We start from the raw sequence: 25,807 nt of genomic DNA on the forward strand, positions 1-25,807 counted from the left end.
GGATTCCTGCCACATGCTCTGGACCATTACACTGGATCATCGCAGCTAGCTAGCTGCAACCGAGTGGCTATTGTTGGCTAATGGCTCTGTCCCGAAGCAAGCACCAGTTAGCCTCGAGCTTGGCCCATCTCCCCGCTAGCCGACAAAGTATACCAGCTAATTCTTGAGCTACAAAACCCCTTTAGCCAATTGGCCTGAACCCTATTGCCGACACGGAGCCCCGCTGATCCATCATGACTGGTCTGCCGACCGTCTGATGTGGTTTCAACAGGCTTTTCCATTGCCACCGAAGCCCGGGCCCACTAGCTTTCTGAACGCCGTGTCTCCCGCTCACCTAGCATAGTAGTGACTACCGAATGGCTCCCTGACTCACCCATTGCTGCTCATTGGACCCTATGATCCCTCAGCTACACAGCTGATGCCTACTGGACTGTTCACTAACAAGGTACCTCATTTTGTTTAACTGTCGAACCTCGAACTCAGGTCCTGTGTGTAGCTAACTGACCCTCTGCCCATTCATCGCCATTTACCCGTTGTTGTCTTAGCTCTCCTGATCAACTCCTGTGATTGCTTTATTCCCCTCGAACTCAGGTCCTGTGAGTAGCTAACTGACCCTCTGCCCATTCATCGCCATTTACCCGTTGCTGTCTTAGCTCTCCTGATCAACTCCTGTGATTGCTTTATTCCCCTCGAACTCAGGTCCTGTGTGTAGCTAACTGACCCTCTGCCCATTCATCGCCATTTACCCGTTGTTGTCTTAGCTCTTGTCTTAGCTCTCCTGATCAACTCCTGTGATTGCTTTATTCCCCTCGAACTCAGGTCAATATGCCTTGCCTCCTGATGGTTCAGTTAGTTCTTAATGTTTTATCTCAGTGTAAAGCACTGCTTTGTTTTATCTTGGCCAGGTCGAGTTGTAAATGAGAACTTGTTCTCAACTGGCCTACCTGGTTTAAAAAAAATAATAATATGTACTTACTTTAAGGCAACCATCATTCTTCATGTTTTTTGTAAAATGGTTGACTTCATGATTTTTATTTTACTTGAAATCTAGTGTGTTGAACATAGTGTTTTTTGTTCAAATATGAACTTTTTCTTATTAAAGGTCATGGTATAACAACTTTATGTTCACACATTCTACAACATAATTTCTAGAAATCAGCCAAACCTCAATGTAAGGATCAATGCCATTCATCATAACCAAATGCCAACCAATCACATTCCGGAGGCATGGAGAGAGATGGGGGGTGTCTCCCTATATGCCCTCTCTCACACAGCCATCCCCCGATTCTCTCCTGCCCCCCTCACCCCCACCACCTCTCCCAGAAGCAGGATCTCAATTACATGGGTGAGTGGTGCCTTTCTGGCCCAACAAAAGAAAAATCCGGCTGGTTGGGATGGAAACTGGACGGGGCGAGACAGAGTCAGAGAGACCAGTGGGTTGAGAACCCACCCCCCCCCCTTCCCCCTCCATAACACTCCTCGCAAACACACACACACCCACACACACTAGAATGGTAGAAGCCTACTTCACCCAACCCTTTTTCAAAAACCCAGATGCTTGCCTGCTAGACACTTACTTCAGTCAAGAGATACCAGGGAGTGGACCTTAGACGGTAAGAGCTTGACAAATGGCAACATTTGTTTAAAAAACATACTTACTTCCATCTATATTCATTGTTACCCACCAACACTGTACATACTTTGCTGTTATGTAACTTATCATGAAAATAATGTTGTGGAGGATTTGACATTTATTTTTCACCATATGAGGAGAAAGACAGACAGAGAGGTAGATCTCACTCCATTGAACAGCGTTGAACACTTGTTGCTTCTGGTGCGGAATACACAGGGCTTTCAAACAGAGTGTCACCATGACTGTTAAAGGAACAACTGTGCAATGTGCTACACTTTGCTGTGAGTCCATGGAGTCAGACTATATGCAGTAGGTTTCAGACATGGGCTAGATACATGCTAAATGGCTCTAATACCTCTGTATTACTCAAGTAGCAACAGAAGCAATACCTTAATAAAATGTTGTTACTAGAGTAACTACAGTGTAACTCCATAGGTTTGAGAAACACGAAGTGTAAAGAGCAAATTAAGGTGTCACCAAATACGAATCAGTGGTATATTACCATAGAGTTGAGTGTCTGAACCAGAGGTGTTGTAGATTGTGACAGGTTTTCAATAGGAGATGGATGTAGTGGTTTCAGTGATGCTGTGACGTGAATATGAAATAGCCAGGAGCTGGCCACTGTGTTGCTTCCCCACTCCGTCTTCAGAGAGGTGAGATTGTTCTAGTGTCACGGATGTGTTGATTGTGGAGGCATACACATGTTTAGAGACATTTGTTTTTTTGTTAATTTTGGGGTCTAATCCTTTGGATTGTTCTGATCTAATTTGCAGATTATTGGGGTTAATATTGTGATGATATTGGGATAAAGTGAGTGATAGACAATTCCATCTCAATTCCAGTCAATTCTGAAAGTAAACCCAATTCCAATATTTCCTCATTGAAGAGCATTGATGACAATTGGATTTTCAGTGTACTTCCTGAATTGAGAATAGACTGGAATTCAAATGTAATTGACCCATAGAGAATGATAGAGGACTCTTTTTTACTTTGTATCTGTCCCATTTTGGCGCCTGTGTGCGCAGTCCTCTATTTGTATCTATAAATTATCCCCAACCTTGAACAGTACTTCCTGTCATTACTTCCTGCATCCTGTCCCAGACTATGTCAGCAGTGACCACCCAGCCCCTCCCCTTCGGCCGTCTGGAGAGAGAGAAGCACATCGAGAGGCTCTTCAGAGCCTTCCACAGTCAAAGGAGGCTCTCCACCAATCCCCAGGGTTTGCCTGGCTCCGTACCCCACCACGGGGCACCTGACCTGGGCTCAGAGGACCAGCAGCTGGGCCTAGGCCCTGGAGGTCCGGGGGGTAAAGGGGAGAATGGCCACATGAGGCCCAGGGCTTCTGGAGGGCCAGAGATAGCAGGGGAGCAGTGGTTGAATGGTGTGGGTGGACAGGAGGGTCTGGCTCTCCTGGACGCAGTCAGCCAACTACGTATCACAGCCAGGCCAGAGCTGCAAGGTTAGTGCAACTTCATGTGTGAAATATACAGTTACATCAGATTAAAGAATGATTTTCTGCTAACAATTTGCCTATGGATTCTATCAGACACGGTATGATGTGTGTATTAGTGATAGTCCCTCTGACCTGGTCATGTCATGCTGCTGTGTTCCAGGTCCACAATGTGTGTCCCGCAGGACCTACAGCATTGCCACCGGGGACAGCAGTGAGCAGCTCTTTGTGGCTGTAGAAGGTACAATACTAACAGTAACATACAGCCATTACACGTATAGCTCCTGAATGTGTCTGCAGACAGACAGAGCTGTGGTCATAGAATGGTATCTATAGAATAGAATTTTATTGCCCACCTGGGATGGACAATTTTCTAGTTACCATTTCATTATTCAAACTGGGCCCTTTGTGTTTCTCCTTCTCAGAGAGTTCCTGTATGTGTCTGCAGTGCTGCGGTCCGGCCCGGTCCTGCTCCCTACAAGGTTTTGACCGCCAGGCCCGCCAGGTCTTCCTGTTTGAAAGACCCCTCAGGGTGGACGCGTGCTGCCTTGGCTGCTGCTTGATGGAAATGAGGGTCTACACCCCCCAACGGCAGCTCATAGGGAGCGTACGACAGCGGTAGGTCTGAAATCAACCTCTAACTTCTCTCCCAGAATATTTCTCACATTTATCCCTACCCCCACTCACTCCAGAATCAAAACGCTGTGCAACGGACAACGAAAAGAGTGTTTGTTAATGTTCAGATAGTCCCTCCATTTCAGACAGTTTCTTCTTTTTGGGGCTTAATGAATATGACCCAGGACTGTAAATAGAATGGGTGGTTCTCCTCTCTCATGCCCAGTCTCCAGGGAGGCTAAACTGGGGTTAGCACATAGCACAGCTGTCTGGATGGATAACCTGGGTTGCTGGTGTCCTGGGTGGGGCGGAATGTGGCTTCATTCTGTCACGACTCCCGCCGAAGTCGGTCCCTCTCCTTGTTCGGGCGGTGTTCGACGATCGACGTCACCGGTCTTCTAGCCATCGCCATTTCATTGTCCATTTGTTTTGTCTTGTTTTCCAGCACACCTGGTTTACATCCCCTCATTACTATGTGTATATTATTATTCACTCATCTCTGCTCTCCTGCACCCGACTTCCTTCAACCAGTTGCATCTGGCTGTTGTCCTCTGCCTGATTAAAGTGTTCACTCATCTCTGCTCTCCTGCACCTGACTTCCTTTAACCAGTTGCGCCCACTCTGACACATTCCTACTCGGAAAAACAGCGGCTGCGCCTCGTTTTCCCTCATTACATCACCGTTTCCACACCACTCAATCAAAATGGTGGAAAAAAATGGAAAAAAATAGACTAGGCCTAGTTATTTTTGACCAAATGCCCACCACCTCTCCATCGTTTCCTCTATTTCTCTCTCTCGCTCTCTATGAAATGCCCAACCCCTCTCTTTCCCTCTCTCTCCCAAGTATTTCTCTAGGGTTAGAAGAGGTCTCCTTTGTGTGTTCATTTAGTAGAGCTTGCAGACAAGGCCACCAGAATCACTGTATCTAATTAACAGAGCTCAGAGCAAAGTAGAAGTTTAAATTAGATCTGTGTTGTATCTCTATTCTACAGTATGGAGGGGTCACCCCGGTAGACCTCTTATGACACCAAGTGGAAAATGGTCTCAGTGGTGCAATGCAATAGAAAACTGACCAGCTGAAACCTTAAACATCCAACCAACCATGCAACCAATCAACCCACGCTAGGAAATACAAAACAACAAGAACAATCACCACCCAGGATTGGTCTCTTCTCAGCGTCTGTGAGTGGGTGCAGGAGGAGTTGTGTGTATGGAGGGAGGAGTGTGTGTTCACCAGTTGTACCTGTTAACAGATGGAGTATGTTCACCCCTCTCCTGGAAGTGTGTGATTCCGATGGAACCTCCACTATAAGAATCCAGGGATCATGCTGCCCCTACCGATGCCTCTCTAACCAAGAATTCCAGGTCATTACCAGCCATTATCTGATTGACTTTGATTGGTCGGATATTTGGTTGATTATCATATTATTTAATTCATTTAAATTATTTCTTTAGGTAATTTATGCCATATTCAAATATCTGTTTCATCATTTCCGTTCTACTGTATGCATTTTTATCTCTTTGTCAAACATCAGGTGGTCTCAGCCATCGGTGAGAAAATTGGCTCCATATGGAAGAAATGGCCTGGGTTTAACGAAGAGTGCAACATGGATCATGAATACTTTGGGTTAGAGGGTGAGTTATCCTTCGTTTACACCCGAAGCCATATAGTTAAACCTTGACTTAATAGCTTTACCTTCAAAACAAATAGAAGTATCTACTGTTCAAGAACACGGCAAAACCCCCTCTCCTCCTAAAATGTCTGAATCATGCAGTTCCACAGGATATGACATCACAGACCAAACTTCTTCTGCTGGCGGCCACGTTCCTACTGGTAAGCACGAAGAAACAACGCTCCCACGAAAACCCCCCCAGATAAAATACTGTGGGAGTCAATGAATACAACGTGAACCTGACAAACTCTGTACTCCCTACATTGACCCTTCCATCTCTCTCTCTCTCTTTAGAATTATATGTTCTTTGAGATGAGCTGAACCGGCACTAGACAATCAGAGATGAGAAAATGTAGGTAATCAAAAGTGGACCATGAGAACTGCAGAAGCCAAATGACCATCGGCGAGTGTCACAGCTTCGCCCGATGCCACACCGCGGCATCATCAGAGATAGAACACATGGACAGTTGTTTGGGGGAGGGTGCAAATGTTAGCGACACCAAAGATGTACTAGCCTGCATAGCATGACCTCCTCCTTTCCTTTATTTAGTTCTCATTTAGTTGTCCTAATAGAAGAGATAAACCCAATACATCTTAATAGATACCTGGCATTGGCTTATGCTCCCATCGCAACAAGTTGACTGACTGACAATCAGTTCAAACTATCTTTGTTTGGAAAGATACGTTTTCCTCATCCAACGTACGCCACCGGTGACATCACAGAATAGAACACTGAAGCCATTGGTTAGCAGCAGATGCATAATCAACATTTATTGCTATAATCCATCAGGTGTATATCCATCAGACAGTACTTTCCTCGTTTTGACAAGACACCCTTTTTCCAGCACCACCCACCCAATCCTGGGCAGTATTTCATCAAGGGGGAGAAGATAGAAGGAGCCCCAAGCTCTGGCCTGGGACCAGTTTCTGTTCTGTAGCACTAAATGGTGAGGGGGTCAGATGAGCTGATTCCAGGTCAGTGTTCAGGGACTCCTTCTACCCCGGGGAAAATATCACAGCAGGGCCACCATTCTAGCCTGGTCCCAGATCTGTTGGTGATTTTGACTAACTCCATGTCAAGCCAAACTGTTTTGCATGAGGAGTTGGCAAGAGAGCAGAAACAGACTGACACCCAGGCTACCACCATTCCACACGGGAGAGATTATTTTACAACATTATTACATTGTTATTAAAGTTGTATTGTTACGTCCCTCTTCACTGTGGGATCTTGAAAGGCATGTTGAATGTTTCATCTGGGTTGGGTCCGTCTCGAGGCCAGGCACAGTGTTATAGGCAGCTGGGCAGTCCATCCTAAAGAGGCCGCTTCACGTTACCCACGGTCCCTCTTTAGGATGGGCCCCATCCTTTGGCTTGAAAACTTTCTGGACAAAGGTAAAGAATCAAGTTCTCGATTCTCGTTAAGTAAATAGATTTTCTCAAAAGGACATAGCTTTTTCTAGAAATATATTTTTGTACGCCATAATATTTCTAGTTTAAATGACTAGAGGCATTGTAGTTAAAATACTGCACTATAATAAAATAACTTCCACCTGCAACCCTGTTAAGTTTCAGAGTTAAAAAAAAACAGATACATCTCTGCTGTACATTTAAAACTCTACCAGAGGGAACTGTGATTGTGCTACACAATGATGAATATACTGCCTATACCTATTTATGGGAAGGGTTTGGTTTAATATTCTGTTAGAAGAAGATTCCGTCAACAGTCATTGGCCAAATCACCAAATGCTTGTCGCACAGTCTCCCTCTGTTGGCAGATCAGGGACAGTGTCACTTGAAAAAATACATCCACTGAGGTTTCATTCATCTCTGACTGACAGGCAGATAAAAAGCTCCAACCAACCGACAGCTTGGTTCCGTGTTCCGTACAGTAGATTCCATGAGCCATAGAAAGGAAGGCCACTGTCCCCCCTCTCTTTATCTCTCCCTCGCTGTCGCCATGTAAAACAGATCCTTAAAGGTATTATTCCTCCGGATTTCATCCAAAAGACACACAAATCTAGAGATATGAGAGAGAGACAAACATAAACAGAGACAGTTAGGTTATTGAAACACTCAGTTCCTATAATCGACTACTAGCGTACTAATGCAGCAGTACTAATAATAGTACCAGTGATGGATGTATGGATGTATGGATGGATGTATGGATGGATGTATGGATGGATGGATGGATGGATGGATGGATGTATGTATGTATGTATGGATGGATGTATGGATGAATGTATGGATGTATGGATGTATGGATGGATGGATGGATGGATGTTTTTTTTTTTCACCTTTATTTAACCAGGTAGGCTAGTTGAGAACAAGTTCTCATTTGCAACTGCGACCTGGCCAAGATAAAGCTTAGCAGTGTGAGCAGACAACACAGAGTTACACATGGAGTAAACAATTAACAAGTCAATAACACAGTACAAAAAAGGCGAGTCTATATACATTGTGTGCAAAAGGCATGAGGAGGTAGGCGAATAATTACAACCTTGCAGATTAGCACTGGAGTGATAAATGATCAGATGGTCATGTACAGGTAGAGATACTGGTGTGCAAAAGATCAGAAAAGTAAATAAATAAAAACAGTGTGGGGATGAGGTAGGTGAAAATGGGTGGGTTATTTACCAATAGGCTATGTACAGCTGCAGCGATCGGGTAGCTGCTCAGATAGCACATGTTTGAAGTTGGTGAGGGAGATAAAAGTCTCCAACTTCAGGGATTTTTTGCAATTCGTTCCAGTCACAGGCAGCAGAGTACTGGAACGAAAGGCGGCCAAATGAGGTGTTGGCTTTAGGGATGATCAGTGAGATACACCTGCTGGAGCGCGTGCTACGGATGGGTGTTGCCATCGTGACCAGTGAACTGAGATAAGGCGGAGCTTTACCTAGCATGGACTTGTAGATGACCTGGAGCCAGTGAGTCTGGCGACGAATATGTAGCGAGGGCCAGCCGACTAGAGCATACAAGTCACAGTGGTGGGTGGTATAAGGTGCTTTAGTGACAAAACGGATGGCACTGTGATAAACTGCATCCAGTTTGCTGAGTAGAGTGTTGGAGGCAATTTTGTAGATGACATCGCCGAAGTCGAGGATCGGTAGGATAGTCAGTTTTACTAGGGTAAGTTTGGCGGCGTGAGTGAAGGAGGCTTTGTTGCGGAATAGAAAGCTGACTCTTGATTTGATTTTCGATTGGAGATGTTTGATATGAGTCTGGAAGGAGAGTTTACAGTCTAGCCAGACACCTAGGTACTTATAGGTGTCCACATATTCAAGGTCGGAACCATCCAGGGTGGTGATGCTCGTCAGGCATGTGGGTGCAGGCAGCGATCGGTTGAAAAGCATGCATTTGGTTTTACTAGCGTTTTAGAGCAGTTGGTGGCCACGGAAGGAGTGTTGTATGGCATTGAAGCTCGTTTGGAGGTTGGATAGCACAGTGTCCAAGGACGGGCCGGAAGTATATAGAATGGTGACGTCTGCGTAGAGGTGGATCAGGGAATCGCCCGCAGCAAGAGCAACATCATTGGTATATACGGAGAAAAGAGTCGGCCTGAGAATTGAACCCTGTGGTACCCCCATAGAGACTGTCAGAGGACCGGACAGCATGCCCTCCGATTTGACACACTGAACTCTGTCTGCAAAGTAGTTGGTGAACCAGGCAAGGCAGTCATCCGAAAAACCGAGGCTACTGAGTCTGACGATAAGAATATGGTGATTGACAGAGTCGAAAGCCTTGGCAAGGTCGATGAAGACGGCTGCACAGTACTGTCTTTTATCGATGGCGGTTATGATATCGTTTAGTACCTTGAGTGTGGCTGAGGTGCACCCGTGACCGGCTCGGAAACCAGATTGCACAGCGGAGAAGGTACGGTGGGATTCGAGATGGTCAGTGACCTGTTTGTTGACTTGGCTTTCGAAGACTTTAGATGGGCAGGATGGATATAGGTCTGTAACAGTTTGGGTCCAGGGTGTCTCCCCCTTTGAAGAGGGGGATGACTGCGGCAGCTTTCCAATCCTTGGGGATCTCAGACGATATGAGAGAGAGGTTGAACAGGCTGGTAATAGGGGTTGCGACAATGGCGGCGGATAGTTTCAGAAATAGAGGGTCCAGATTGTCAAGCCCAGCTGATTTGTACGGGTCCAGGTTTTGCAGCTCTTTCAGAACATCAGCTATCTGGATTTGGGTAAAGGAGAACCTGGAAGGGCTTGGGCGAGAAGCTGCGGTGGGGGCGGAGCTGTTGGCCGATGTTAGAGTAGCCAGGCGGAAGGCATGGCCAGCCGTTGAGAAATGCTTGTTGAAGTTTTCGATAATCATGGATTTATCGGTTGTGACCGTGTTACCTAGCCTCAGTGCAGTGGGCAGCTGGGAGGAGGTGCTCTTGTTCTCCATGGACTTCACAGTGTCCCAGAACTTTTTGGAGTTGGAGCTACAGGATGCAAACTTCTGCCTGAAGAAGCTGGCCTTAGCTTTCCTGACTGACTGCGTGTATTGGTTCCTGACTTCCCTGAACAGTTGCATATCACGGGGACTATTCGATGCTATTGCAGTCCGCCACAGGATGTTTTTGTGCTGGTCGAGGGCAGTCAGGTCTGGAGTGAACCAAGGGCTGTATCTGTTCTTGGTTCTGCATTTTTGAACGGAGCATGCTTATCTAAAATGGTGAGGAAGTTACTTTTAAAGAATGACCAGGCATCCTCAACTGACGGGATGAGGTCAATGTCCTTCCAGGATACCCGGGCCAGGTCGATTAGGAAGGCCTGCTCACAGAAGTGTTTTAGGGAGCGTTTGACAGTGATGAGGGGTGGTCTTTTGACTGCGGCTCCGTAGCGGATACAGGCAATGAGGCAGTGATCGCTGAGATCCTGGTTGAAGACAGCGGAGGTGTATCTGGAGGGCCAGTTGGTCAGGATGACGTCTATGAGGGTGCCCTTGTTTACAGAGTTAGGGTTGTACCTGGTGGGTTCCTTGATGATTTGTGTGAGATTGAGGGCATCTAGCTTAGATTGTAGGACTGCCGGGGTGTTAAGCATATCCCAGTTTAGGTCACCTAAAAGAACAAACTCTGAAGCTAGATGGGGGCGATCAATTCACAAATGGTGTCCAGGGCACAGCTGGGAGCTGAGGGGGTCGGTAGCAGGCGGCAACAGTGAGAGACTTATTTCTGGAGAGAGTAATTTTCAAAATTAGTAGTTCGAACTGTTTGGGTATGGACCTGGAAAGTATGACATTACTTTGCAGGCTATCTCTGCAGTAGACTGCAACTCCTCCCCTTTGGCAGTTCTATCTTGACGGAAGATGTTATAGTTGGGTATGGAAATCTCAGAATTTTTGGTGGCCTTCCTGAGCCAGGATTCAGACACGGCAAGGACATCAGGGTTAGCAGAGTGTGCTAAAGCGGTGAGTAAAACAAACTTAGGGAGGAGGCTTCTGATGTTGACATGCATGAAACCAAGGCTTTTTCGATTACAGAAGTCAACAAATGAGGGTGCCTGGGGACATGCAGGGCCTGGGTTTACCTCCACATCACCCGCGGAACAGAGAAGGAGTAGTATGAGGGTGCGGCTAAAGGCTATCAAAACTGGTCGCCTAGAGCATTGGGGACAGAGAATAAGAGGAGCAGGTTTCTGGGCATGGTAGAATATATTCAGGGCATAATGCGCAGACAGGGGTATGGTGGGGTGCGGGTACAGCGGAGGTAAGCCCAGGCACTGGGTGATGATGAGAGAGGTTGTATCTCTGGACATGCTGGTTGTAATGGGTGAGGTCACCGTATGTGTGGGAGGTGGGACAAAGGAGGTATCAGGGGTATGAAGAGTGGAACTAGGGCTCCATTGTGAACTAAAACAATGATAACTAACCTGAACAACAGTATACAAGGCATATTGACATTTGAGAGAGACATACAGCGAGGCATGTATGTATGTATGTATGTATGTATGTATGTATGTATGTATGTATGTATGTATGGATGGATGGATGGATGGATGGATGGATGGATGGATGGATGGATGGATGGATGGATGGATGGATGGATGGATGGATGGATGGATGGATGGATGGATGGATGGATGGATGGATGGATGTATGTATGTAGGAATATGAATTAAGACCGCTCCTACCCAGAAACTCACAGCTTTAGAGACTAGCTAGCTAGCTAGCGACCACCAACAGCGTTCACCAGACCATGGAAGTCCTCCCAGGCCCTGAGAACAGACAGAACCCCCCAGGTGTTAGCCTTCTGAGCTCAGGCATTAGCTCTGTGTTTGTCTGTGTGTGTGTGTTTTTACTTGATGCTGTCGGTGTGTGTCTTGTACTCCATAATGGTGTTGGGGGGTAGGTTGAGGACCCTACGTAGAGTGTCTCTGATCCGGGTAATGGTGGCCTGGTCACTGGCTGTCTTGTTCCAGATGGAGATGATGTCCTCCTGGAGGAAAGACATGAGGGAAGCATGGTGTTGGCAACAATAGACACTGGAACAGTGCATGTGTGTCTGTGCGTGCGTGCGTGCGTGTGTGTGTTTGCACGTGTGGCTCTATGTACGTGTGTACCTGGAAGCGTACAGACACCACAGCGCCACAGATCTCCCCCCCCACCATGAACTGTTCCCCCAGCATGGCCAGAATCAGATTCTCCCAGCAACGAGACGCCAGGCCCTTCCTCAGCCGGATGATCCACTTCCCACCTAGCTTATTAGCATCGTCCTAGAGACACAGAGAGAAGATTCACAAGGCCATTGGGCAGGAAACAAATGTGTCATATTCATTAGGGCACACCGAAACAAAATGTTCTGCAATTGAAAAGGAAAATGAGCATTCCTTATTAGTTTAGGCAGTCCCTTCCTGATCCCATCTGTTTTCTTCTATTTGCTTCCTAATGAATACAACCCTGGTAATGGTATAACAGTATCAACAGGTGAAGACTGATCTAAGGTCAGCTGAGTGAGCTCATAAAGGTAAGGATAGATCAAAAGAATACAGGAAGTGAGACATCCCACTCCCCCAATGAAAAGTAGACAAGACCCAGCTGCTATCGCATTGGTGTCTATGGGAGAGCCACCCACTTAAGTAGACAGAAACTGAAAAATATGTTCAATGGTAAATGGCCTGAGTGAACTATCTCCATTTATCCACCATCTTTGCTACCCACCTCCCACATGGGTTTGATACCTTCCTTGAAAAGGTGGAAGTCGCTGTGGCCCGTCAGGTCGCCCGGGCGGATCATGTGACTGTAGAAACGCCAGAACTGCTCCACCTGGTGGACCGGAGGACAGATTTAGTCTAGAACCCAAGAAATATACTAAACTAGATCAGCTGAGTCAAACTGCAAAGGTGAAAGGCAAAGAACAATGGTTCCCAAAAGGGACTGACCGAGGCGAAGCTGCCGATCTGTTTGATGTTGGACTCGTAGCTCTGGGTGCTGGCAGGCCGGCCGGGGGTGCGTCTGGAGTACCAGAAGGAGTAGTTATACTGGAGGGGGTGCTCCCCTACCCCTGGAACTGCAATCTGAACAACAGAGCAGACACAGACAAGATATGGTCATTTAGCAGGCACTTTTATACTAAAGTAATTTATCCTTTATTTAACTAGGCAAGTCAGTTAAGAACAAATTCTTATTTACAATGAAGGCCTACCACGACCAAACCTGGACGACACTGGGACAATTGTGCACCGCTCTATGGGACTCCCAATCACGGCCGGATGTGATACAGCCTGGATTCGAACCATGGACTGTAGAGACGCCTCTTGCACTGAGATGCAGAGCCTTGTGCCACTTATTCACACTTACAGCCTTCAGAAAGTATTCAGCCCTTAACTTTTTCTATTTTGTTGTGTTAGAGCCTGAATTTAGAATGGATTAAATATATATATATATATATTTACATACACACACACAGTGGGGCAAAAAAGTATTTAGTCAGCCACCAATTGTGCAAGTTCTCCCACTTAAAGATGAGAGGCCTGTAATTTTCATCATAGGTTCTCATTTTGTCTGTCATAGTTGAAGTGAAAGAAAATCCAGAAAATCACATTGCAGGATTTTTAATGAATTTATTTGCAAATGATGGTGGAAAATAAGTATTTGGTCACCTACAAACAAGCAAGATTTCTGGCTTTCACAGACCTGTAACGTCTTCTTTAAGAGGCTCCTCTGTCCTCCACTCGTTACCTGTATTAATGGCACCTGTTTGAACTTGTTATCAGTATAAAAGACACCTGTCCACAACCTCAAACAGTCACACTCCAAACTCCACTATGGCCAAGACCAAAGAGCTGTCAAAGGACACCAGAAACAAAATTGTAGACCTGCACCAGGCTGGGAAGACTGAATCTGCAATAGGTAAGCAGCTTGGTTTGAAGAAATCAACTGTGGGAGCAATTATTAGGAAATGGAAGACATACAAGACCACTGATAATCTCCCTCGATCTGGGGCTCCACGCAAGATCTCCCCCCGTGGGGTCAAAATGATCACAAGAATGGTGAGCAAAAATCCCAGAACCACATGGGGGAACCTAGTGAATGACCTGCAAGGAAGCTGGCATGACAATGATCCCAAACACACCGCCCGGGCAACGAAGAAGTGGCTTCGTAAGAAGCATTTCTAGGTCCTGGAGTGGCCTAGCCAGTCTCCAGATCTCAACCCCATAGAAAATCTTTGGAGGGAGTTGAAAGTCCGTGTTGCCCAGCAACAGCCCTAAAACATCACTGCTCTAGAGGAGATCTGCATGGAGGAATGGGCCAAAATACCAGCAACAGTGTGTGAAAACCTTGTGAAGACTTACAGAAAACGTTTGACCTCTGTCATTGCCAACAAAGGCTATATAACAAAGTATTGAGATAAACTTTTGTTATTGACCAAATAAATTCATAAAAAATCCTACGGTGATTTTCTGGATTTTTTACTTCTCATTTTGTCTGTCATAGTTGAAGTGTACCTATGATGAAAATTACAGGCCTCTCATCTTTTTAAGTGGGAGAACTTGCACAATTGGTGGCTGACTAAATACTTTTTTGCCCCACTGTGTGTGTGTATATATATATATATATATATCACTGACCTACAAACAATATCTCCTTATTGTCAAAGTGGAATAATCTTTTTCAAAAAGTTTGCTAATTAATGAAAAAGGAAAAGCTGATATGTCTTGAGTCAATAAGTATTAAACCCCTTGGTTATGGCAAGCCTAAATAAGTAAAAATGTCCTTAACAAGTCACAGAATAAGTTGCATGGATTCACTCTGTGTGCAATAATATCGTTTAACATTCTTTTTGATGACTACCTCATCTCTGTACCCCACACATACACATAAATACAGATTCAACCACAAAGACCAGGGAGGTTTTCCAATGCCTCGCAAAGAAGGGCACCTATTGGTAGATGGAGATGAAAAATGAACAGACATTGAATATCCCTTGCACATGACGCATGGTGAAGTTATTAATTACACTTTGGATGGTGTATCAGTACATCCAGTCACTATAAAGATACTGGCGTCCTTCCTAACTCAGTTGCTGGAGAGGAAGGAGTAACAGGTGTCTTCCAACTCCTCCTCTGACGAAGAGGTGGAACAAGGATCGGACCAAAATGCAGCGTGGTTCGTTAGATACATCTTTAATGTTGAAGAAAACACGAACAATACAAAACAACAAACGTCGAAAACCGAAACAGCCCTGACTGGTGCAACAAACACAGAGACAGGAACAATCACCCACAAACACACAGTGAAACCCAGGCTACCTAAATATGGTTCCCAATCAGAGACAACGATAATCACCTGACTCTGATTGAGAACCGCCTCAGGCAGCCATAGACTAATCTATACACCCCACACAACCCAAAGACGAAACACACTACAAATAAACCCATGTCACACCCTGGCCTGACCCAATAAATGAAGCTAACATAAATAAATATAGACCAGGGCGTGACAGAAGGAAACCGCTCAGGGATTTCACTATGAGGCCAATGGTGACTTTAGATAGGAGAAAGCTGAGACTGGATCAACAACATTTTAGTTACTCTACAATACTAACCTACTTGGCAGAGTGAAAAGAAGGAAGCATGTAAATGTAACAGTATAGCTTCCATCCCTCTCCTCGCCCCAACCTGGGCTCCGCTGCACACATCAACCACAGTCACTCACGACGCATCGTTACCCATCGCGCCACAAAATCCGCGGGGAACAACTACTTCTAGGTCTCAGAGCGAGTGACGTCACCGATTGAAACACTATTAGCGCCCACCCCGCTAACTAGCTAGCCATTTCACATTGGCCACAAAGAATAAACATATTCCAAAACATGCTTCTTGTTTGCAACAAGGCACTAAAGGAATCCGGCAAAAAAAATGGGGCAAATTCAATACAACACATTACTGAGTACCACTCTCCGTATTTTCAAGAATAGTGGTGGCTGCATCATGTTATGGGTATGGTTGGAGTAAAAAAAGAAACAGAATGGAGCCAAGCACAGGCAAAATCCTAGAGGAAAACCAGGTTCAGTCTGCTTTCCACCAGACACTGGGAGACTAACTCACCTTTCAGCAGGACTATAACCTAAAACACAAGGCCAAATCTACACTGGAGTTGCTTAACAAGAAGACAGTGAATGTTTCTAAATGGCTGAGTTACAGTTTTGTCTTAAATCAACTTGAAAATCTTTGGCAAGACCGGAAAATTGTTGTTTAGCAATGAACAACAACCATTTTAACAGAGCTTGAAGAATTTAAAAAAGAATAAAGGGCAAATGTTGCACAATCCAGGTGTGGATAAAAAAAATAATAATAATAATGTTTCAGGAAACCAAAATTGTTTTTGTGGCAGACATTCCTTCTGGAACATGTAAACTTTCATGTGCCTTAATAACAAATGTGTATGCCATTTGTAAACATGAATACAATTGCAAAGTTACGAGCTTAGTTGGTTTAGCCACAGAAAAAGTCAGGAACCTTCCAGCTAGCCATCATTGGCTGAGATAATGGGTAGGCTGGACATGCCGAGAGATGAGTTCGGATTGGTCTGCCATGTAGCACGTTTCTGTCTATAACATGAGCTGCTCAGCTTTTAAAAAATCAATCATGAAGAACTGCATAAGTGTTGCTAACGCTCTCCACTTTCTGCAGGACCGAGTTTTGAAATCAGTGGAATACCCGGTGGAAGCAGAGTATGATAGCTAAGGAGATGGAGAAAATATAATATTATATATAATAATATACTGACTGGCAAGTTCGATGTATTACTAGCCAACTAACGTAAACTCACTCACTTTTGTACATCGCCTTGGTCCGTACAATTGACCTTATTTTAGCACCCCAAAAACGTAATACTTCCAGATCAACTGTAATGTCAATACCATTGTAAAGCACAATTTCTCCCCTTTCCAACAGAATCAATTACATGACCCCCACGCTGCCCGTTTCTGCATAATTCAACAAGGAAATGAGCTCCGTCGGGTCTTTTTAAAAATGGCGGGTGGGGAAGCGAAACTAATGCGTGATAGTGAGAAGGACAGATGTTGTGTGTCCAACTTATCACCTTATCGCCTCTAAAATGTAAATAAAACACTATAAAGAGTTTATATAATGTGTCATTACATACCTATTTGAAGGTTTGTGTCGAATTTGAATCGGGTTTTTAGGGCGGCGCTAAAGTGATCTTAGAAGTAAAACAGAGGCTTTGAGAATGATGATCGCAAAGAAAACTAATGGCACTGTAGCGACTGTGTTGACTTCAAAACCGGGGACGTTTCTATTCAATTATATTAATTGATTAATTTAAGTTAATTCAAATTAAATATTCAAAACATGATTGACATGGTAATGAATCTATAGTTTTGGAGAAAAGTTGAAAAAAACTGACATCGTTACATCGTGACGTGTCAAACCAAAAAAAAAGCAGATTAATCGGACAATTTTTATTAATTTATTTGTAATAATGACAATTACAACAAAACTGAATGAACACTTATTTTAACTTAATATAATACATCAATAAAAATCCATTTAGCCTCAAATAAATAATGAAACATGTTCAATTTGGTTTAAATAATGCAAAAACCAAATGTTGGAGAAGTAAAAGTGCAATATGTGCCATGTAAGAAAGCTAACGTTTAAGTTCCTTGCTCAGAACATGAGAACATATGAAAGCTGGTGGTTCCTTTTAACGTTACCTAACGCAGGACACGCTAGATAAACTAGTAATATCATCAACCATGTGTAGTTATAACTAGCGATTATGATTGATTGATTGTTTTTTATAAGATAAGTTTAATGCTAGTTAGCAACTTAGCTTGGCTTCTACTGCATTTGCGTAACAGGCAGGCTCCTCGTGGAGTGCAATGAGAGGCAGGTGGTAAGAGCGTTGGACTCGTTAACTGTAAGGTTGCAAGATTGGATCACTCGAGCTGACAAGGTGGAAATCTGTCGTTCTGCCCCTGAACAAGGCAGTTAACCCACCGTTCCTAGGCCGTCATTGAAAATAAGAATGTGTTCTTAACTGACTTGCCGAGTTAAATAACGGTATACAATTTTTCTTTTTTAAATAGGCAAAATTGGCACCCAAAAAAATACAGATTTCCGATTGTTATGAAAACTTGAAATCGATCCTAATTAAACGGCCATTCCGATTTAATCGGTCGATCTCTAGTCACATATGTATATATATTTTATTTTTTGGGTTGTGGGGTGGTGCCCCATGGCCCCAAATGCAGTAGTCCGACCATGGCTCTAACAAACTGAGCCGTCACATCTATAATGTATCTAATTTAGAAAGCATAACAAACAATACATACTGTAGCATTATATTTGGGCGACACACACACCTTCTTCTTGGCAGTGTTCTGATCATTGTCCTCATCATTGTCATTTTTTTCCTTCTCACAGTCTTTCTGTGAGCCTTGATCCTGGTCGTGGTCCCCACTGTCATCATCTTTCAGACTGAACACACAGAAGCAAAATCAGAATTGCCTTTATTCGCTAGGTGCACTTACATATACCAGGAATTTGAACTTGTGAGATAATAAGCTGAATGCAGACAGAATATATGGAGGATAAACAGGATAGATAGAATATATGGAGGATAAACAGGATAGACAGAATATATGGAGGATAAACAGGATAGACAGAATATATGGAGGATAAACAGGATAGACAGAATATATGGAGGATAAACAGGATAGACAGAATATATGGAGGATAAACAGGATAGATAGAATATATGGAGGATAAACAGGATAGATAGAATATATGGAGGATAAACAGGATAGATAGAATATATGGAGGATAAACAGGATGGACAGAATATATGGAGGATAAACAGGATAGACAGAATATATGGAGGATAAACAGGATAGATAGAATATATGGAGGATAAACAGTACACAGACAGAATATATGGAGGATAAACAGGATAGATAGAATATATGGAGGATAAACAGGATAGACAGAATATATGGAGGATAAACAGGATAGACAGAATATATGGAGGATAAACAGGATAGACAGAATATATGGAGGATAAACAGGATAGACAGAATATATGGAGGATAAACAGGATAGATAGAATATATGGAGGATAAACAGGATAGACAGAATATATGGAGGATAAACAGTACACAGACAGAACATATGGAGGATAAACAGGATAGACAGAATATATGGAGGATAAACAGGATAGACAGAATATATGGAGGATAAACAGGATAGATAGAATATATGGAGGATAAACAGGATAGATAGAATATATGGAGGATAAACAGGATAGACAGAATATATGGAGGATAAACAGGATAGATAGAATATATGGAGGATAAACAGGATAGATAGAATATATGGAGGATAAACAGTACAGAGACAGAACATATGGAGGATAAACAGGATAGACAGAATATATGGAGGATAAACAGGATAGATAGAATATATGGAGGATAAACAGGATAGATAGAATATATGGAGGATAAACAGGATAGATAGAATATATGGAGGATAAACAGGATAGACAGAATATATGGAGGATAAACAGGATAGATAGAATATATGGAGGATAAACAGGATAGATAGAATATATGGAGGATAAACAGGATAGATAGAATATATGGAGGATAAACAGGATAGACAGAATATATGGAGGATAAACAGGATAGATAGAATATATGGAGGATAAACAGGATAGATAGAATATATGGAGGATAAACAGGATAGATAGAATATATGGAGGATAAACAGGATAGACAGAATATATGGAGGATAAACAGGATAGATAGAATATATGGAGGATAAACAGGATAGATAGAATATATGGAGGATAAACAGGATAGATAGAATATATGGAGGATAAACAGGATAGACAGAATATATGGAGGATAAACAGGATAGACAGAATATATGGAGGATAAACAGGATAGACAGAATATATGGAGGATAAACAGGATAGACAGAATATATGGAGGATAAACAGGATAGACAGAATATATGGAGGATAAACAGGATAGATAGAATATATGGAGGATAAACAGGATAGACAGAATATATGGAGGATAAACAGTACACAGACAGAACATATGGAGGATAAACAGGATAGACAGAATATATGGAGGATAAACAGGATAGACAGAATATATGGAGGATAAACAGGATAGACAGAATATATGGAGGATAAACAGAATATATGGAGGATAAACAGGATAGACAGAATATATGGAGGATAAACAGGATAGACAGAATATATGGAGGATAAACAGGATAGACAGAATATATGGAGGATAAACAGGATAGATAGAATATATGGAGGATAAACAGGATAGACAGAATATATGGAGGATAAACAGGATAGATAGAATATATGGAGGATAAACAGGATAGACAGAATATATGGAGGATAAACAGGATAGATAGAATATATGGAGGATAAACAGTACACAGACAGAATATATGGAGGATAAACAGGATAGACAGAATATATGGAGGATAAACAGGATAGATAGAATATATGGAGGATAAACAGGATAGACAGAATATATGGAGGATAAACAGGATAGACAGAATATATGGAGGATAAACAGGATAGACAGAATATATGGAGGATAAACAGGATAGACAGAATATATGGAGGATAAACAGGATAGATAGAATATATGGAGGATAAACAGGATAGACAGAATATATGGAGGATAAACAGGATAGACAGAATATATGGAGGATAAACAGGACAGACAGAATATATGGAGGATAAACAGGATAGATAGAATATATGGAGGATAAACAGGATAGATAGAATATATAGAGGATAAACAGGATAGACAGAATATATGGAGGATAAACAGGATAGACAGAATATATGGAGGATAAACAGGATAGACAGAATATATGGAGGATAAACAGGATAGATAGAATATATGGAGGATAAACAGGATAGACAGAATATATGGAGGATAAACAGGATAGACAGAATATATGGAGGATAAACAGGATAGATAGAATATTGGAGGATAAACAGGATAGACAGAATATATGGAGGATAAACAGGATAGACAGAATATATGGAGGATAAACAGGATAGACAGAATATATGGAGGATAAACAGGATAGACAGAATATATGGAGGATAAACAGGATAGACAGAATATATGGAGGATAAACAGGATAGATAGAATATATGGAGGATAAACAGGATAGATAGAATATATGGAGGATAAACAGGATAGACAGAATATATGGAGGATAAACAGGATAGACAGAATATATGGAGGATAAACAGGATAGACAGAATATATGGAGGATAAACAGGATAGACAGAATATATGGAGGATAAACAGGATAGACAGAATATATGGAGGATAAACAGGATAGACAGAATATATGGAGGATAAACAGGATAGACAGAATATATGGAGGATAAACAGGATAGACAGAATATATGGAGGATAAACAGGATAGATAGAATATATGGAGGATAAACAGGATAGACAGAATATATGGAGGATAAACAGGATAGATAGAATATATGGAGGATAAACAGGATAGATAGAATATATGGAGGATAAACAGGATAGATAGAATATATGGAGGATAAACAGGATAGACAGAATATATGGAGGATAAACAGGATAGACAGAATATATGGAGGATAAACAGGATAGACAGAATATATGGAGGATAAACAGGATAGATAGAATATATGGAGGATAAACAGGATAGATAGAATATATGGAGGATAAACAGGATAGATAGAATATATGGAGGATAAACAGGATAGATAGAATATATGGAGGATAAACAGTACAGAGACAGAACATATGGAGGATAAACAGGATAGACAGAATATATAGGGGAGAGGAAATGGGATATCTAGTCAGTGAGGAAAACAAGACCACAAGATACTGTACAGAACCTTATCAAAAATACAATGGGACATCATGACAAGACTAATCCATCCATCCACAGATATTCTGTACTCATACACATAAGCAAAGCATGATATTGAACTGTAATTACTTACAACAATGAAGGTCCTTGTTGAGTACACACTTTGAATAGTCTTATCTAACTAGGTTATTGTAAAATATTAGTTACTACACTGAACAAAAATATAAATACAACATGTAAAGTGTTGGTCACATGTTTCATGAGCTGAAATAAAAGATCCCAGACATTTTCCATACTCAGAAAAAGCTTTTTTCTCTAAAATGTTTGATTACAAATTTGTTTACATCCCTGTTAGTGAGCATTTCTCCTTTTCCAAGATAATCCATCCACCTGACAGTTGTGGCATATCAAGAAGCTGATTAAACAGCATGGTCATAACACTGATGCACCTTGTGCTGGGGACAATATAAGGCCACTCTAAATTGTGCAGTTTTGTCACGCAATACAATGCCACAGATGTCTCAAGTTTTGAGGGAGCGTACAATTGGCATGCTGACTGCAGGAATGTCCACCAGAGCTGTTGCCAGAGAATTTAAGGTCAATTACTCTACGATAATTACTCAACTCTACGGTTGTTGTAGAAAATGTTGCAGTACGTTCAACCGGCCTCACAACTGCAAACCACGTGTTACCACGCCAGCCCAGGACCTCCACATCTGGCTTCTTCAACTGAGAGCCACCTGGACAGCTGATGAAACTGTGGGTTTGCACAACTGAAAAAGATTCTGCACAAACTGTCAGAAACCGTCTCAGGGAAGCTCATCTTAGTGCTCATCGTCCTCACCAGGGTCTTGACCTGACTGCAGTTCGGCATCATAACCGACTTCAGTGGGCAAATGCTCCCCTTTGATGGCCACTGGCACGCTGGAGAAGTGTGCTCTTCGTGGATGAATGGCGGTGTCAAACCGGACAGACATCATGTACTGTATGGTGTCGTGTGGGCGAGCGGTTTAATGATGTCAACGTGTGCCCCATGGTGGAGGTGTGGTTATGCTATGAAGACTTAAGCTACGTACAACGAACACAATTGCATTTTATCGATGGCAATTTGAATGCATAGATCCTGAGGCCTGCATACTCACCAGACACGTCATCCATCCAATTTGAATGCATAGATCCTGAGGCCTGCATACTCACCAGACACGTCATCCATCCAATTTGAATGCATAGATCCTGAGGCCTGCATACTCACCAGACATGTCATCCATCCAATTTGAATGCATAGATCCTGAGGCCTGCATACTCACCAGACATGTCATCCATCCAATTTGAATGCATAGATCCTGAGGCCTGCATACTCACCAGACATGTCATCCATCCAATTTGAATGCATAGATCCTACGGCCTGCATACTCACCAGACACGTCATCCATCCAATTTGAATGCATAGATCCTGAGGCCTGCATACTCACCAGACACGTCATCCATCCAATTTGAATGCATAGATCCTGAGGCCTGCATACTCACCAGACATGTCATCCATCCAATTTGAATACATAGGTCCTGAGGCCTGCATACTCACCAGACATGTCATCCATCCAATTTGAATGCATAGATCCTGAGGCCTGCATACTCACCAGACATGTCATCCATCCAATTTGAATGCATAGATCCTGAGGCCTGCATACTCACCAGACATGTCATCCATCCAATTTGAATGCATAGATCCTGAGGCCTGCATACTCACCAGACATGTCATCCATCCAATTTGAATGCATAGATCCTACGGCCTGCATACTCACCAGACACGTCATCCATCCAATTTGAATGCATAGATCCTGAGGCCTGCATACTCACCAGACATGTCATCCATCCAATTTGAATGCATAGATCCTGAGGCCTGCATACTCACCAGACATGTCATCCATCCAATTTGAATGCATAGATCCTGAGGCCTGCATACTCACCAGACATGTCATCCATCCAATTTGAATGCATAGATCCTGAGGCCTGCATACTCACCAGACATGTCATCCATCCAATTTGAATGCATAGATCCTACGGCCTGCATACTCACCAGACATGTCATCCATCCAATTTGAATGCATAGATCCTACGGCCTGCATACTCACCAGACATGTCATCCATTCAATTTGAATGCATAGATCCTGAGGCCTGCATACTCACCAGACATGTCATCCATCCAATTTGAATGCATAGATCCTGAGGCCTGCATACTCACCAGACATGTCATCCATCCAATTTGAATGCATAGATCCTGAGGCCTGCATACTCACCAGACATGTCATCCATCCAATTTGAATGCATAGATCCTGAGGCCTGCATACTCACCAGACATGTCATCCATCCAATTTGAATGCATAGATCCTGAGGCCTACATACTCACCAGACATGTCATCCATCCAATTTGAATGCATAGATCCTGAGGCCTGCATACTCACCAGACATGTCATCCATCCAATTTGAATGCATAGATCCTGAGGCCTGCATACTCACCAGACATGTCATCCATCCAATTTGAATGCATAGATCCTGAGGCCTGCATACTCACCAGACATGTCATCCATCCTATTTGAATGCATAGATCCTGAGGCCCATTATCGTGCCGTTCATCTGCCGCCATCACCTCATGTTTCAACATGACAATACACAGCCCCCATGTAGCAAGGATCTGGACACAATTCCTGGAAGCTGAAAATGTCCCAGTCCGTCTACGGCATGTCATCCGTTGAGCATGTTCGGGATGCTCTGGATCAATGTGTACAACAGTGTGTTCCAGATCCTGAAAATATCCAGCAACTTCTAACAGTCATTGAAAAGGAGCGGGACAACATTCCACAGGCCACAACCAACAGCCTGATCAACTCTATGCGAAGGAGAGGTGTGGCGCTGCATGAGGCAAATGGTGGTGTTCTGATTCACGCCCCTAAAAATGTTTAAGGTATCTGTGACCAACATATGCATTCCCAAATCCATAGACTAGGGCCCAATGCATTTATTTAAATTGACTGATTTCCTTATATCAACTGTAACTCAGTAAAATCGTTGCAACTGTTGCATGTTGCATTTATATTTTTGTTCAGTGTACATGTACTAATTTATTACATTGTAATAATCACTATATACATGTGAATACTATAGGTCACAGCTGACAGTGATTAGCTTTTCATTGCTTCGTATTTGTGTATAGTAACAGGGTCTTGTCAACATCTCTCACTAGCAATGTGGTCGAATGTGCAGTGCTGACATTTATAAGCATGTGCAACATTGTAGCACTGGTGAGTGGTTTCAATATACACATAACACACGGCTGCTTGTCGCTGTCAACGTTTCCAAGCGGAATAGCGAATTAACATTTGCTAAATAAAAACCTTTCCCCATCTGTCCCTCCTAAAATAACTAAATGTGATCAGGGGCATGGGGGATAGTTTTAGCCGACTCTGCGCGCACCTGCCCCTGACTTTCAACCACTTGCAAGCCGAGGATTCATCCACGGCCCGCGGGGCCTCAACGCTAAAAGGGCTATCGCAAGAAGAGGCAAGCATTCCCTATTAAACGATTGATTCGTTGTCACCATGAATCTTGTTATGTGAAATGCATAACTACGATGAGACATGACAAGCACTCGCGTGTCCCCCAGTCCCTGCAAGGCATGCAAACCAGACACACCTCTTTCTCTCCAAGCAACCCACGAGCAAGGCATAGGCCTAATTGCTCAACGAATTTGCATTCACAGCGGGGCGCCCATTGTCCACCAAATATTCAAAATAGCTTTGATTACTCACGCATCAAATTTGTTGTTCATTATTCTCTAGGTGGGGTGGGAGTCTTCAGAGTCCGACCACAGCTCCCTGAATTCCGCAGGAACGGCGGCGCGCACGACCGAAGCGGGGCACGCGCGCGTAGGCTACAGTATCGTGCGATGTTGACGTGCCCCAGAAAGCATATCGCCTTCAGATTAATGAGTAGATAGCCCCACAGTAGCAGAATACAGTTTGGTGTGTTGCAGAAAACGTACTGTCCCTCATCTGTGGACACTAGAGTATATGGA

General features: G+C 43.2%; 2 protein-coding genes across 6 annotated transcripts; one reads left to right on the top strand and one right to left on the bottom strand.

The window, feature by feature from the left end:
- The first annotated feature begins 1,549 nt into the window (after window positions 1-1,549).
- Window positions 1,550-6,129, top strand: LOC135559055 (phospholipid scramblase family member 5). Its single transcript, XM_064993394.1, has 8 exons — window positions 1,550-1,613; window positions 2,735-3,092; window positions 3,247-3,324; window positions 3,509-3,701; window positions 4,952-5,063; window positions 5,234-5,333; window positions 5,474-5,532; window positions 5,666-6,129. Exons 2-8 carry the CDS (start codon window positions 2,738-2,740, stop codon window positions 5,690-5,692), a joined length of 924 nt encoding a protein of 307 aa, XP_064849466.1. The 5' UTR covers window positions 1,550-1,613; window positions 2,735-2,737; the 3' UTR covers window positions 5,693-6,129.
- On the bottom strand, window positions 6,086-25,631 carry eif4e2 (eukaryotic translation initiation factor 4E family member 2). 5 transcript variants are annotated; one of them, XM_064993398.1, is made up of 8 exons: window positions 25,542-25,631; window positions 18,165-18,309; window positions 12,745-12,879; window positions 12,524-12,628; window positions 11,926-12,078; window positions 11,729-11,801; window positions 11,509-11,580; window positions 6,086-7,388 (listed from the first exon to the last, which is right to left on the bottom strand). In XM_064993398.1, the coding sequence occupies exons 1-7, from the start codon at window positions 25,559-25,561 to the stop codon at window positions 11,552-11,554; spliced, it is 660 nt and encodes a 219-aa protein (XP_064849470.1). In that variant the 5' UTR covers window positions 25,562-25,631; the 3' UTR covers window positions 6,086-7,388; window positions 11,509-11,551. The 5 variants fall into 5 exon arrangements, 4 of the variants coding, with proteins under 4 accessions (XP_064849470.1, XP_064849469.1, XP_064849468.1 ...); XR_010458427.1 differs by having other exon boundaries at window positions 6,096-7,388; window positions 11,497-11,580; XM_064993397.1 differs by having other exon boundaries at window positions 6,096-7,388; window positions 11,497-11,580; window positions 11,665-11,801; window positions 18,195-18,309.
- Between the last annotated feature and the right edge of the window lie 176 nt (window positions 25,632-25,807).

Source organism: Oncorhynchus masou, chromosome 17, assembly GCF_036934945.1.
Source record: "Oncorhynchus masou masou isolate Uvic2021 chromosome 17, UVic_Omas_1.1, whole genome shotgun sequence".
Classification (NCBI taxonomy): domain Eukaryota; kingdom Metazoa; phylum Chordata; class Actinopteri; order Salmoniformes; family Salmonidae; genus Oncorhynchus; species Oncorhynchus masou.